The sequence below is a fragment of the Chaetodon trifascialis genome, chromosome 12 (genome assembly GCF_039877785.1).
Source record: "Chaetodon trifascialis isolate fChaTrf1 chromosome 12, fChaTrf1.hap1, whole genome shotgun sequence".
Taxonomy (NCBI): Eukaryota; Metazoa; Chordata; class Actinopteri; order Chaetodontiformes; family Chaetodontidae; genus Chaetodon; species Chaetodon trifascialis.
In genome coordinates, this window is record NC_092067.1 from 9,496,117 (window position 1) to 9,511,873 (window position 15,757).

Below are 15,757 nucleotides of genomic sequence, written 5' to 3' on the forward strand. Positions count from 1 at the left end.
GGAGCTACAAACCAATCAAAAGAGGGAGCCGTGGTACCGAGCGAGAAGTCGGCCCAGTTATAGAAACTTCTCCCCAGATATTGACATCAGCAAACAGAACAAAGAGGAGGCTGACCTTCCTTCTCATCACTTTGTTCAGTATGTATTGCTCTTCTGTATTGAACATCGGGTACCACACTATCCCTGTAACACTGCAGCCGATGTCAGTTTCAGCTTATGGTCAAGTGCTGCTGTGCAAAACCACAAGGCGAGTTCCTTTCACTGTCAAACCCAGCTGAGAAAGCAGAGCTGAATAATAACAACAGATAGATCGGGACAGAATGAAAGCAAAGTCTGTAAGGTGCCTCTATTTTTTTTTTTTTTTTTTTTCACATACTGGATATCTCCTCTGATTGTTTCAAAGTTCACTGTACATGAGGGGTTGTATTTTTCTGAGTCAAACATAAGCAATAAGCAGGCATTAAAAAAATGAAAAGAAGCAAGATTCAATAAAACAAAACGTTGTCATACTGAAAGTATATTTATCCTTTAAGATTGCACTTTACTGATTGCTAATCACAGCACAAAATCCACCAAAGATTTATTTATTTATTTTTTTTAAGAAAACGCTTTCAAGAGGCTCAACATAAAGAATAGCACTGATGAGATCTGGGGTTGTGCGGCCTCGTGAGCGGGCCGTTAGCGGCGTGTTTCTTCGCTGGTGTGATGATATGCGTGTCCAGTTTTCATTGTTTGAAATAAAGCGGTGAGCATCTGAAAACAGTGGGTGTGTTGATGAGGTTGATCCATTCCGGTTGTGGCTGTTTGTCATTTATTGTTTGCTGGCTATGAGAAAGGTGTAAGTCCAGCCCCATGTCAGCTTCTATATGGCGTGCCTCAGACAGGACAGCAGGCAAGGGGAACCATCCGTGGTGAAATGGCATCCTCTGCTGGTCACAAATTAGACTCACAGGGAGGCAACAACACTGCCTGTAACCCCATATAGGCCCAAGTCGTTTCCTGCGGTCCAGTCCGACTTCTCTCTGCTCACACAGGAAATCCATTCCATACGAAGGGGTCGTTCACATTATGAATGCTGGAGAAGCAGCCATTTGAGCAATAATGAAAAGAAAGTTACCAAAAAGAGACCGCTGCGGTTGCATTATATATATTTTTTTTTTGTCCAAATAAAGAGTGCGAGTTCATCTTAAAAATCAAAGTGAAACATTTACAAACAGTGCTGTAAAAGACAGTTCCCTATTATACTCCAAACAATGATAATAACAGATCCTGCCGTCTATTCCTTCCAACCCAAAGAGGATCCAGAAGTGACCCTGTTTTGTGCTCCACAAGCTCTGTGCACCTCTCCATCTTCCCTCCTCGTGACGGATGAGAGTGTGTGTGTGTGCTTCTATGTGTGTGTGTGTGTGTGTGTGTGTGTGTGTGTGTGTGTGTGTGTGTGTGTGTCCAGGCCAGCTGAAAAACATTCATAGGGAGATCCCGCTCCCCCGGCTGCCTGTTTGTGTGTGTGTGTGCTTCTATGTGTGTGTGTGTGTGTGTGTGTGTGTGTGTGTTTGTGTCTGTTCCATTGATCTCTCTCTCTCTCTCTCTCTCTCTCCATCTGATTCACACCAGCATGTGTCTCCGTCGGTGCAGGGCCAAGTGGTCAGATCTGGAGAAGCTGCGGTCACAGTCTGCGCACTTGAAGGGCTTCACCCCTGTGTGTTTCCTGTAATGCCTCGTCAGCTCATCGGAGCGGGCAAACTTCCACGTGCAGCCGTCCCAGGTGCATTTGTATGGCTTTTCCCCTGCAGAGGAAAACACAGTGCGCGGTCAGAAGCTTGTAGGTCACATGTTCAGCGCTGTCACGCACTCAGCTCATGGCCATACTTTGGATTTGATGCTTTATAAATGATGACATCTCCCAAAAAAGTTGGTAGCTTTCTATGAGGGATTATAAGAAAAGCCTTTATAGGATACACAATTGTTGATATCACAATTGTTTGCTCATAAAGTCAGAATAGACAGAGGGTGTGGTGGCTGGAGCTCAAACCAGAGAGCGTATGAAACCTTTCACCCCTTACTTCCACTCACGTTATCCATGTTAGGAGCTAAAACTTCTGACTTTACAGCAACCATAAAGCATGCGTAGCTGACCACTTGACATGCTCCAGATTTTCATCCATCCATTTTCTGCCATCCATCCATTTACCGCGTATCCCTTTCGGGGTTGCGGGGGTGGCTCCAGATTTTCTTTTTTGGTTATCACAGTGAAGTCTGAATTCATTTTTTGCCAGCGGTACATTATCATGATGTAGTGATGAAGTTACGGCGCACACTGATTTGAAAAGTCAGGACTGTTGAAACTCGTTTTCAATAGATTTTCACATCGTTGGAAAATCAATGGATGTCTAGAATGAATAAAAAAATACTTTCAAGTTTCAAAAAATACTGCAGCATAGTTTGCAAAGTGGTGAACTGAATTGTAAAGTCCATATGATTGGTGGTAAATGGGCTGAAGCGTAACACTGGTCCAGGCTCTACGTCACAATTTCAAGCTGCAGTCTGTTGTACTGTTGATGACAGTGGACAAGAAGTGTGTGCTGTCTGGTGCAGTGACAACATTCTTGTATCAATTTGGTTTACTGGAAACAAACAAACAAACAAACAAACATGCACTACTCCGGTTCCAGCTCACTATGGAACAGAACAGGCAACTCTGCAGAGTCCTAAATGAAACCGCATGCTTTGTCACCTCCTGTCAACAGCGACGCCGAACGTAAAAAGTAAATACCTCAATATGAACGAGAACTCAGACACAGGTTTACAGCTGAGCAATGCTTCTCCTGCTACCAGTGCTTAGAGTCGCGCAGTCACAAAGGTCATCATGATGTGACACATCAGCACGTGATCGCGAACACGCATTCCACTCCGCTGTTTAAAGTGTGACACGCGAGCGTGACACATGGTACGACGGCTGAGTCAATATCAGCATCACACCTTTTACTCAAAGCAGACAATGAGCCACGGGGACAGCCTCGCAGCACTCATAAGCATGGTGTCCCTCCATTTTGATGAAAGAGAGAGATGCTCATGACGGAGTGAGTGGTTGTGACAAACTGAGATGAGCGCTCTTCAGATGATACATAATGCATTATCAGATATGTTCTTATAAAGCATTATACATGTGTTTTAATGCATTCTGTACTGTAGGTATATATATATATGTAATTCATAACAGATACAGACTGAACAGAAAATGTGCCAAATGTCATCCTCTTTATGTTTGACTGAGCAATAATAATAATGATCCTCGGACTGACAGCCATAATTTCTTAAGCACTGCGTACAGATAATGTAAACTGAGTGAAACTGGAGGTGTTTACAGCTCAGTTTCAGAATAAGATTAAGAGAAATGTGTTTGTCATGGTCTCAGTTCTGAGTGCAGCCTTATGGACGCTGTATGAATATCTTGGACTTCTGTTAGCTTTGTGCCTATTTTGATTAAGGTCTTGCCACTTTTCCAAGACCGGCCTTTGTCCTCCACCCAAGCTACATGAAGAGTTTGTCAGTTTGGTCCAGTTGAAACCAGTATGTGAAAGTGTCTACATAAGTCTGTGCACAGGTGTTGATTAAAAGGACGTGGAAAGATGCAGAACATTTACAGCAGGTTTACATCTACCTGCTTGCTCATTTTGAAAGATTTATTTCCACATTTAAAATGAATTATGTGCATTCATTGTCTTTTTCGTGTTTTGTGGTTTGTTACTCTAATTGCTCTGGTCTCAGTCTAAATTTGGCATTAATGTTTGACCTGTTCCAGATCAGTAAGGTACATATTTACAAGGCCCTGGCACTGAGTAACACAAATAAGACTGTGACTTTCTGACCATGGAAATGTTATTATTGTGGTACAACTAGAGCGGACAACCTCGTAAACTAAAACCACAGCATGTCATCACGCCCAGGCCGACTGACCTGTATGCGTCCTCCGGTGTGCTTTTAAATGGGAGCTTTTGGTGTACACCTTATTGCAGCCGTCAAAGTCACATCTGTGGATTCTTCTCTTTTTGGAGTCTGGTGACTCTGACCTCCGTGGGCGCCGTATGCTGTCAATACTGAACGGGGACATGGAACTGCAAAAGAGAAAGAAAAATCAACATGAGAGGATTATTAGAGCGTGATGATGACTTTGCACAATTAGTCTAAGCAGGTTTTCAGAGAAAATGTTTTGAATGTGCTGTTGATGGACACTATTCTCACACACTGCTATGCACGACTGAAACTGAGGAGCTGCACACAGCTGCAAAAAATAAAAGTGGAAACAGCTCAGAAAAATGTTTTTTTTTGTCTCTTTGTGAAGTTTAGCTCTTTACAGTAGTTTAGGAAAACAAAGCTGACTCAAGCATATTGCAACATTTCTGATTCATTTCTGTAACACATTGCAGCATAACCCATGCACCGGCACATTTTATTGTGTTGGTATCTTGATTTAAGGAAAACATAAAAACCACTAAAAAGAGAATACTGATGCATGCTGTAATGCAGCTGCATTTAGTAATTTTTATGTTGTTGTGTTATGGGCATAAGAGTCCATCCTGAGATGTGTGTGAAGCTGCATTAGTGTATGTCGGATGTCAGATTTGTTGTTGTGCTGAGCTGCATGTTGGCATGTGGTGCAATAATTGCATCATCAGTCAAGTGTGTTAACTTCCTGTATACAGTAGGTACTAACTGCAAAAACAGGATACTTCAAAGCTTAGAGTATAATGCGTACAATTACCATGTAAAGTAGTGTTGCAGTATCTCTGCCAGCAGGTGGCAGTGCAACACTGCTGTCCAGTAACTCTAAGGGAGTAGATGAGGTAAGCAGGCTGGTATTCTTATTGCTCTGATACCTTCATCAATCAAAGGTGGAGGGATGGAGGAGTTTTATATTTTAATGTTGTTCAACGAGGTTAACGACTCCTGAGTTATTTCTGCCATCAATAAATTGCGGCATGGCATTTCCTCTCCAATAACTGCTCAATATCACTGCTGATTATATAATTTGTCACTTCTAACAGTGAAACCCTGCAGCAAAGTGTGCATGTGCTTTTGCATGCAAAGCTTGTAAGTGTGTGTGTGTGTGTGTGTGTGTGTGTGTGTGTGTGTGTGTGTGTGTATTTGCAGTGTGGTGGTATATCATATCTGAGGTCAATCTAAATGTCCTCACGAAGAAGGTAGGAAAAAAAAGAAGGTAGATTTGTGGTACATGGTCTGCACTTCATGCCGACTGTGAAACAGCGAGCAGCTCTCACACAGCAAGAAATGCATGACTGCCGCACACTCAATACGAAGGGGCAAGAAAAGAAAAGGATATAGCAGAGACAAAAAACAAGAACATTTCTGTTTACTAGAGGGGAGGAGTAAGATCTGTGGGATATATTTAACTGTCAGCAGTGGTGGAGCGCACTTGCTTTTCTTTCAGGTCTAAGAGTCTCTGCTGTGGATACTGAGAAGCAGGTACTGTAAGAGAGGGCGAAGGGGGTAAAGGGGGGAGGGGGGAGAGCACGAAAGGAACAGCTTCGGTCGTGTTAGAGGGATTTGAGAAGAGGAGCAGGGGCTGCCAGACGGGCCCTCCAGTGAACTGTCTCCACCACACACAACCTACTTCCTGTCTCTCTGTGTTTCACAGAAGCGCGAGTTGTCAAATGCAGACTCAGATATACTCATGCAATCACACACACGCACACACGCACATGCACGCACGCACACACACACACGTGCACAGGCTCCACAAATAAACAGATATATAGAAAAGCACATACACATACAGATCACCTGTTGCTCTTGGCTTACTGCCAATCTGAAGCTGTACAGGAAATGAGCACACGGGTCAGATATGAAGTGGACTCCAACTCCTCTCATTTCTCTCTCTCTCTCTCTCTCTCTCTCTCTCTCTCCCTCCCTCCCTCTCATTTCTCTCTCTCTTGCTCTCTCTCTCCCCCTCTCTCATTTCTCTCTCTCTCCCTGCCACTTCTCATTCTCTCTCTCTAATTTCAGAAAATATCGCACTGCAACATGATATCAAAACTGAACATTTAGACAAAGAAGTGCATTCATGGGGAAAACAGTTTTCATTAGACATGATTGATGAGATTACAAGACCTTTTAATAATCTAATCTAAACTGTGGTGGGTGTGTGTGTGTGTGTGTGTGTGTGTGTGTGTGTGTGTGTGTGCGTGTGTGTGTGTGTGTGTCCAGCGTAGTGAAGAGGAGAGGCAGGATTAACAGTGGAAACACTCTGAGCTCAGACATCTAGCAGATGAGGCGGATGTTTACATTCTGACTTCATCCATGAAGTGACTCCATGATTATGATATAATTTAGGAAGGTCTGAGTACAACAGCTTCGAAAACAAAGACGGTACGACGACTCCTTCCTCATTATAAATTAATTCATTCAATGTGCCGCAACTGCTTCTCCGCTGCTGGTGATAACTCTGCAGTCGCCACTGCTCCGCTTCAAGAGCTCAGTGACAGATTTCTAGGTTTAATCCATTTTGAACACTCGTAGAAATTTCACTGTGCGAGACGTTCTATTGGTCAGAGATCGTCCATCGTCACAGATAAACAGATGTCACCCGTGCGCACCAGCCAAACAAAGGTACACAAACCATGTGAGCAGGATCAGAATCCATCAGAATCATTTCTGCCACTGGGGGTCTCTCAATCAAGACCATGACAAGACGCAGCTTGAGGACGTCTTGAAGTAGTGTGGGATCATGGGAGTTGTTGTTGGTAAACAGCCAATGTATCAGACGTGACTCAAGTAGAAAGGTTCACGGACAAGGCAAGGTATAAAGTTTTATTCACATCTCTGCAACTACACTGATAATCTGTTTATCATTTCAGTCATTTGTGGAAAAAAAAAAAGCTTAATTTTTGCTTTAACGATGTGGGAATGTTCTGCTTTCCTCTGTTTCAGATCAGTGTAAACTTAAAATCTGGGCTTTCAATTGTTGGTCGGACAAGTTTGACATTTAACGACATCGCTCTCGGCTCTGAGATGGACATTTTTCACTACAACATAGTAAGCCTAAACGATTAATCAAAAAGATTAGGATTAAGATTGTTATAAAGAAACAGTAATCAGTTAATTGCTAATGAAAATGATGCTTAACTGCAGCCCTAAATGTGATCCTAAACTTCAAGATTTCCACGTAGCTCTTGTCCTGTAGAAAAACAAACAAAACTCATAACTGGTCTTGTTTAAACTGCAGTTGAAGGTTTTTCATGCCCCTCTGTGGGCTGAGAAGACTTCACCACTGCTCATCTATTCTGCTTCGCTTCTCCGAGATGCTACTAGCTGTGTTTAGCCGCTATTTATATCAGCAGGCTTACTGTATGTGTAAATCTGTAGCAAATGATCACTGTGCTCACACTTGTGGTGCACTTAAACCAGCACAATCAGCAATGTCCATTCAGCCACACTTACACGTAAAAGTAGTCTTTTATGTGAATAACAGATCGATAACTTTCTCATCTAATGAGACCAAAAAAAAAAAAAAGGACCATCAGTGAAAAACATTAAACTCAAATCTTTGACATCTCTGGCTATATGTATCCTTGCCGTTTTGTGAGAATCAATTTGTTGCATTTTCTCATGTGAGCCCAGAAGCAAACTCACACTGCCTTGAACTCTGTGTCACCGCGGCATCATAGCTGTGTGAATGTGTCTGTTTGTGTCTCCCACAGCAGCGCGGAGAAATAGGAAGTACAGCTGAGAACCATTTCAAACAGAACTGACCTCTGTTTTGGTTCCTTTGTTCCCCTCCTTCTATTCCCCTCTCTACCCGCTGCTCTACACAAGTGCGACCGCCAGACAGAGAAGAAGAGAACCAGGGACGGGGTGTGTGTATGTGCGTCACCTGTAACAGGCGTTTCCCACAATGCAAACACAGTCCACATTTATCTAACTTCTCAGAGGAAACAAGGTCATAACAACAGTTACGCAGTTCTCAAACAGGCCTGCAGTAATAGTGGATTTACCAAGAAAACAGGAAATGCAGTGTGTGTGTGTGTGTGTGTGTGTGTGTGTGTGTGTGTGCGCGCGCGCGCACTGGAAGAGTGCCCACTGGGCATTCCTGTACCTGTCCGAGGATACTACCCCTTGCTTCACCCGCCTCCCCTCCCTCCACCTGCTCTGCTTCGTGGCCTCCAGGTCCTTGGGGACAAGCCAGACTTCAGCAGAGCCAACCTTTCCAATGCAAGCCCCTAAACCCCAACACACACACATACACACTCTCTCTCTCTCTCTCTCTCTCTCTCACTCACACACACACACACACACACACACACACACCTCCTCTCCCTCTCCTCTCTCTCCAACTGTCTTCCTCTCTTTCACTCGTGCTCTCCCACAATAGCCTATCCACCCGTCCCCAGGGAAACGCATGAATATGGAGGAGTCTGCCCAAGAAGCACATGACACACACACACCACACACACACACACACACACACACACACACACACACACACACACACACACACACACACATACACTCTCTCTCTCTCTCTCTCTCTCTCTCTCTCTCTCTCTCTCTCTCTCTCTCTGACTTTCTCTCTCCCTTTCACTCATTTATTTATATATAGATACCTGAATTGGAAGCTGCAGGCACTCCCATCCTCCGCCCTTACACTTCTCTGATACACTCTTTTTGACTGCTTGTGTAAAAGTGGCTGCTAAATTACATAAAGCAGTTCTGTCTATACTCACACTGCACCCGTTCAAATGAAAAGAAAAAGAAATACAGCTACACAATGGCCTGATATATTTCAAAGAAGTGCTGTCGGCTTCTGTTGCAGTGCAGATGTCCACAGAGCGCATGTGTTGTGTCAATACAGAATGCACATTCTCCGTCTATGTGGCCAAACCGGCGTGTAACTCAAGAAGACTACAGACTGCTTTGTTTTTCACAGACAAACATGCAAGTCTGTGTTCCTGTTGACAATGGCTGACCTCCTTCTGGAACCAGCTGTTCCGTCCACTGTGCAGAAACACGTGCATGCATACAGTACAAACACACATACACCGGAGGATTAATACTCACAGACGTGCATGCATACTTTTTCACGCGCACAGTCACATACACAGCGCGCAAGCAGGAGCACAGTTTCCACACAGTACAGTCTGCACTTTGCACACAGAGAAGTGAGTGTGTGGGCAGGCCCTGGCAGGGCATTGCTAAGCCCGGCTGGTGATTTCTCTCCATAGTGAAAGCTTGGGCAGTGAAAGGTTGGGTCCTGCCAACCCCTGTTCTCCTCTGACCACCCGGAGCCCACGTGTGGCACTCAGGGGCACGCCTGTCCCTTTCAATAACCTGCACAGAAACCTGAGTCCTGCAGTGTGTGTGTGTGTGTGTGTGCATGCGTGCGTGTTTGTGTGTCTTCCCTGAAACATCCACTACTACCACTGAACAAGCACAGCCAGTGAACTGGTTTCTACCACCATGTGTTGCACAGTGCCACCACAGTAATTTCTTTAGTTCTGATACTGCAGATATTCACGCAGCCAGAAATGCACAAGCAAACAATGCTATGTCTTGTACACAACGTAAGCCCGTAAGCTGGACTGGACTCGTTACCACTGAAACACAGCCAGTTGGGGCCGGTCTACCGTCAGCGTCGGCCTTGTTAATGTTGCTACATCATTAGCAGGATTGTCACAGAGTCCCGGAATACTTTCCTTACAGTTAGTCTAAATAAAAGTCCTATGGGCATTAACTTGAGTCTGGCCAGGCGGCTAGTCATGACTGCGCTGGGTTTATGGGCGGCAGAGGGAGCAGGGCAGGGCTGAGCCAAATGTTTCTCTGCGTCAGATTTCCTGTTTCTGATCAGGATACTGTAAGCTGTCATCCACTGGAGAGGGAAGTCTTTTCATTCAACACAGATGGACTGGCACCACAGGAGTTGTGATGTCTGCAGGCCGAACGGGGCATAAAGTATGTCTGAGCCATACGCAGTCAGGCATATAGCTGCATCCCCACACTGGTGCATCCAAATGTGCAAGAGCAGTTACAAAAGCCCACAGATATGCACAATGCTTGGTTTTAAACTGGGTTTACATTGTAAATGATGACTTCACCCAGGGTGACTAACAATGAGCGATGTCAGGGAAAATGTAAAAGTGGTTAATGACATACTTTTTGAAGGAAACAGCTGCATTTAACTGTTCCTGCTCATTAAGCTGGTGCCATAAAAATAATTAATAAATAAGATGTTGGGCCAAAACATGCACCACTATTGCAGACAGCAGACATTTTTAAAGTCTCAGACTTTAAATTAAAGTGACTGCTAATGGCCGAGACTGGAACGAGATCCATTGCAGTGGACTACATCTTCAAAATAAAAGCCCCTGATAAAGATCTACATACACAAGTACTCTAAAATGTTCTAAGAATATTTTTTCAAAAATAACTTCAACATTTCTGAAATTAGCTGATTAATTGATTAGTTCTGAACTATTAAATTAGGACCAAACAACTATAACCAAATTAAATTATCTACAGATTAATCGATAACGAAAATAACTGTTACTTGAAGCCCTAGTTTCTATAAGCAATGACATTTTACACTTCATGTTTTTTTTTTTTCGATTTGGTTGGTGAGTAAGTACAAGGTGCGATAAAGCATTTACTTTAATAAACAAAAGACACAAAACACCTTTCTCCAACACTAAGAATATTACAATCGTGGAACAAACTGAAACTCCAATATGACCCGATTTAACAGCAGGCAACAGTAAGGAGTGCAAGGATCACGACTGGACCTCCCAGACATCGTGCAGTGACATGACAGCACAGAAATAACAGCTTACGACAGATGAGCTGTTGGGGTCAGTAGAGGAGGAAAAGTCAGTGTAGAGATTCAACATTTCCCTCACACGTGTGCACGGATCATGATACTCACTCTTGTACGGCGCGGGCTATAGACAGCGCAGTGGAGCCGGTCTCATTAACACTGTCCAAGGTCACGTTTGGCAGGTCGTCGTCATCGCTGTCACTTTTGATCTGCCTTGGCGACAGGCCGTTGGGGTCTGTGTGTGCTGTCAGGATGGGACACAGACACAGGAGTCAGTGGAAACATTTGTGCATTTGAGTGTGTGTGTGTGTTTGTGTGTGTGTGTATTACTCATGTTGTCGGGACTCGCCTGCAAAACACAATTCCTTATAGTGTAAATCATTAAGAGTGAAGACTTGAGTTAAAATTCAGGTAAAGGTTGAGGTTTGGCAAGTGGTGGTTGTGGTTATTTTAGGGGAAGTCCAGAAAATGAATGCAAGTAGGTAGGTGTGTGTGTGGGTGTGTGTATGTGAACATCAAATATGTCCAAGTTGAAAGTATGCATGAGTGCGATTCAGCTGAGAACTCTGCTCTCTGTTCGCCTCCATGTGCAAGTGACAGAGAATCATATTCATGATAATGACAAAACATAAAAGGCCTGAAGACAACACAAAAGTCTGATTCCATCCATTCGCTGCTGTATTCTTTTCACAGAACATCCTGATAACTAGCAAGCTAGCTTTGTCCCTTCTTTGATTCTATTATTTTGCACAGTAACGAAGAGAGAGAGAGAAAAAAAAACATGTCGAACATTTGACTGGCCGGCGTGCTATTAACCATGACCCTCTGAGCCAATGAGCGCAGCTGCAAGACAAAGTTACATCTATTCCAACAGTTGTGACAACTTCTCCCCTGAACAACTCATTGGATATATTGCCAGAGCCTGCAGCCATTCTGTCATCTCTGTCTCCATGGACACAGGCTGCGTACATCCTGGATAACTCAAGAGATGAATGTGAAAAAATAAAGAAATAAATAAAAACCTGCAAGAGACCACTTGTCGTAGAAAAGTTGCTGGAAATCCACTCAATTAAACACTGATTAAGTTGCATCGTAATTTAGAAAAAATACAGAAGAATACAGAACTTGGAAACTGCACGGCGAAGATATTACAATAACTAATAACTAATTCTGAGGATGTAATTAGAACAAACACCAAATATACTGGGATATATTTTCCACTGAATTCTGCAACATCCAGCTACTGTAAGCCTGGTGCTTTTACAAGCTATCAGGACTTCACCCCTCTGCCCTCCCAGCCGAGACTGTGGCCATAATGGCCCATAATAAGGGTCTAGAGTTAGGAGCAGACATGGTGTTATTATTGGAGGGGTGGGGGTGGCGGGGGGTGGGTTGCAGAAATAATACTGTAACTCTGTTGGAGCTTTGCTTTTAAAGGTTTCTAACTGTTGATGTAGACTAAGACATGCAGAGTGGTCACCAGCTTGCCTACCCTATGGAAAACCTGTAATTAGATCGAAATGCATCGTGTGCTGGAAAGGGGTATTTTGAGCGAGGGACACAAAGGAGGAGTGGTGGAGAGGTGGGCAGAGCACCGGATTTCTTTCTTTCTCTCCTGTTGTTTCCAGTCAAGCCCTGTTTCCATGGCAACCTCCTGCCGGAGACAGGGAGACAGCAGTGAAAGGAAGGGTACCCGCCCTCTCTTAAAGAGGATGGCCAACCTGTGTGTGTGTGTATGTGTGTGTGTGTGTGTGTGTGTGTGTGTGTGTGTGTGTGTGCGTGCGTGCGTGCGTGCATGAGGATGAGTGGAAGTGTGTGTGCATGTGAGTGTTTTTGTATCTCTCTTGAAAGCTTCAGTATGACTGAGACTTGCATCATTGCACGTGGTTGTTGGGTTTGCATCAAGTCAAACGAGGTAAAAGTGGGCTGTTGACCCGCACATTAAACTTTACATGGGTGTTTTGCAGAAATCACCATGCAGTGACATCCGAAAGGGAAAACTGCAAACACAAATATGATATCTTGCAGCACTTATTTCAATTAATTATGACTGTGGGAATTTTTATGCAAATCCTCTCATTAAGTGCAACAAATAGCTAAATGTTCTGTTTGTCTGCTGGTTGGTTTCTCATTAAAAATGACTGTGTGCACCACACCCGACATCAAAACACTCATTCAGCCCATTTCCTTTGTGTTGGGTTCCTTCAGAGCTGGGCAGAGCTGATGTTGGACTGATGTGTATATGTGTGCGCGCGTGTTTGCGTAAGTGCCACCCATCTTCAATATCCATCCACACCCTCTTATGCAAGTCTTGTTTTTCCTGTCCTTCCTCCTTTCCTCTCCTCTCCTCTCCTTGGGAGCAGACATCCAGCATTTAAAACGCCCATCTCTGGGGGGACCATCCCACCCAGCCAGCCAAGTGTCTGAACGTATGCTCTAATTACACATCACTGCTTGTTTACCTTTAAGGAACAGAACATGCACGGGTGTGACTGAAGTGTGTCTGTCCATCGTGCAGGGAGGGACGAGAAGCAAGGCTCTTTACAACCAAAGGTTGGCCTGTGTTCGCTCAGAGTTGGACAGAAACACCTACTGTAGGCTCACTCCCAGTGGTTGGCAGTAAAACCACACCCAGAGAGAAAACCAATAACACAGTCTAGGCCAGGCCAACAAGGTCCAACACTCAAACTGCCTCAGATATTTGCTTCTCGATAGAAAGAAAGTTAACAACAGGAGTGGCCCCGGTTGTCTGCACCAGAGGCTATTCAAGACAGCCAAGCAAAATCTCTGTCAGTTAAAGATGGGAGAGCCTTTCAACCTGTAATCCTCATCCTCACTCTGAAGGTGGAACATTATCGCCTGAGGGGCCGTCTCTGAAGGAGCGTGCACACACTGTCAGCTTTCACAGCGTTCTGTCTACAAGTTGTTTGACTAAAGACAGTAGGGCATCAGGGAAGACAAACATACCATCATAAACAGCTTGTCATTGGGATATCTCTCGCCACATCACATAGGTATTGCAGCTGCTTTTTCGTTGCCTGATGCCAGCACGGACATGTCTGTCATGCCTTGTTTTCTAACAGCCTAATCAGTCATGGACCAATTTTAAATCCATTTCTGAAAAGGGTTCAGATGAAAGTATTTGGGTTTTTTCCTTAAGCAAGACTAGTCTTGATGTTTACTGATGTTTGACAACTGATAGTTGAAAATATTCAACCCCATTGATAATTGCTTTGTAACTGATAGTGAAACTAATATAATCATGAGGCACAATCATAATGCGTCACCATTTCTTTTACAGTTCTATCAGTGCTTGAATAAGTGCTGGCGCACCTTTGAAATTCCTGAGTTTCTAACTGGAATTAATGAAAGAGGTTTCATAGAAATCCCAAAAGTTTCAAGTCAGCCGTATGAATATGGAGTAAATTTGGGGAGAACGGTCTCACCTTTGCCCTGGCTTTTGACCTCGTCCAGCAGAGGTAGCATGATGGCGTTGTTGAGGCTGGAGGGCGATCGAACGGCAGTGGTGTACATGAGGGGCAGTGACTGTACCACAACTGGGATGCGGTGAACATGGCTGGCCAGCTTCCCTGCTCCCTGCAGGCTCAGAGGGCTGGATGGAGGCGGCGGCACAGAGTGCAGGATGTGCAAATACGGCTGACCTCTCACCCCGGTTCCGGGGGCAACCAGAGGCCCTGGCGTGAGCACCGATGAGGCTGAGGTGATAACCGATGGAGAGGAGGAGGAGGAGGATGACGACGATAAAGAAGACGGGGAGAAAGCGGATCTGAGAGGGGAGGATGACGAGGCGGTGGTCGGGGTGGTGGACAAAGAGGAGGGACGGGGCTTGTTGATGGACAGGTCGACGGGCTCTGTCTGTGTGTGGAAGTGCAGGTCGTGAGCGAGCAGGTCTTCTGGAGGTTCCGCTTTAACTCTGCTGAGGAAGAAGGGGACGCCGTCCATCGCAGAATAAGGGCGCACTTTGGGTGACTGTGGGAGTAAAAGAAGAGTCGATGTTAGATCTTTGCTTCGCTCATTGGCATTTTAACTTCTTAGAAATGCACAAACTGCCACACACATCAGAAAGAAGGAAGAAATAAGTGGAACAATCTGCCAACAACTAATCTATTTATGGGCAGAAATTAACATGTTAATGAATTCAGGACGAGGACGATTGTTATTGTCCAAGCATCCTGAGCGTCTCAGGAACAATAACGCTGCATGATAGAGATATGTCAGAAAGGTATACGCAGTGACATTTATTGAGAGAGGAGCAGTTAATTTCCTCGTGTTCATTCAAACGTTCAGCTTCTCCCGTGAGGTCCCCTCGGTTAGCATGATGTCATACGCTGATGAAACGCAGAGGAGTAAAGATAGCGTCCCTCACACTCGCCTCCTTTCACCGTTCCTCTCTTTCTTTCCTCTCGGCGTGGGCTGTTCTCTCACTCTCTTCCTCCTGTTTTTCATCACTCCCACAGAATCGTAGCTCTCCTGGCTCCCCCTTGTATCTCTCCTAAATCTCCTCTGTGACGGTGGAAAAACATCATATGGGCTCAATTTCCTGACCGTCTCTCTCTGTCTCTCAGCGATGGGCCTCCTAAGGCCAACGCTGGTGGCTCAGAGTATCCCTCAACACATCTTTCACTTAACACCAAGCAGACTGTAACACAACCGCTCCATCTGTCTGCACAAGTTTCAGGAACCTGTTTACTTGGAAAAGATAATGAAAAACATACACAGTTGAAAAGCAGCGCTCACCCTGCTACAAGCTATTTGCTCCTCCGGACTCCATACTCCGGACCTTCTTTGGTATCACAATTTTTGCTAAAATGTCAAATGAACCACGTTAGATGTGATGGAGCAGATCTGGACTGACTGTGTTCGATGTGGGAGGAGTGCTAGAGTGTGTGGTGAGCAGTGTTGATCCTCGCA

General features: G+C 44.6%; 1 protein-coding gene across 2 annotated transcripts in view; it reads right to left on the reverse strand.

Moving 5' to 3' along the window:
* Positions 1-369: 369 nt before the first annotated feature.
* klf12b (Kruppel like factor 12b) overlaps positions 370-15,757 on the reverse strand; it is a 36,482-nt gene continuing 21,094 nt past the window's right edge. For both annotated transcript variants that reach the window (XM_070975357.1, XM_070975356.1), the window contains exons 3-6: positions 14,272-14,815; positions 10,934-11,069; positions 3,958-4,115; positions 370-1,787 (exon numbers count right to left, since the gene is read on the reverse strand). In XM_070975357.1, coding sequence (XP_070831458.1) covers positions 1,606-1,787; positions 3,958-4,115; positions 10,934-11,069; positions 14,272-14,815 — 1,020 coding nt within the window. In that variant the 3' untranslated portion in view covers positions 370-1,605. The remainder of the gene's footprint in view (positions 1,788-3,957; positions 4,116-10,933; positions 11,070-14,271; positions 14,816-15,757) is intronic.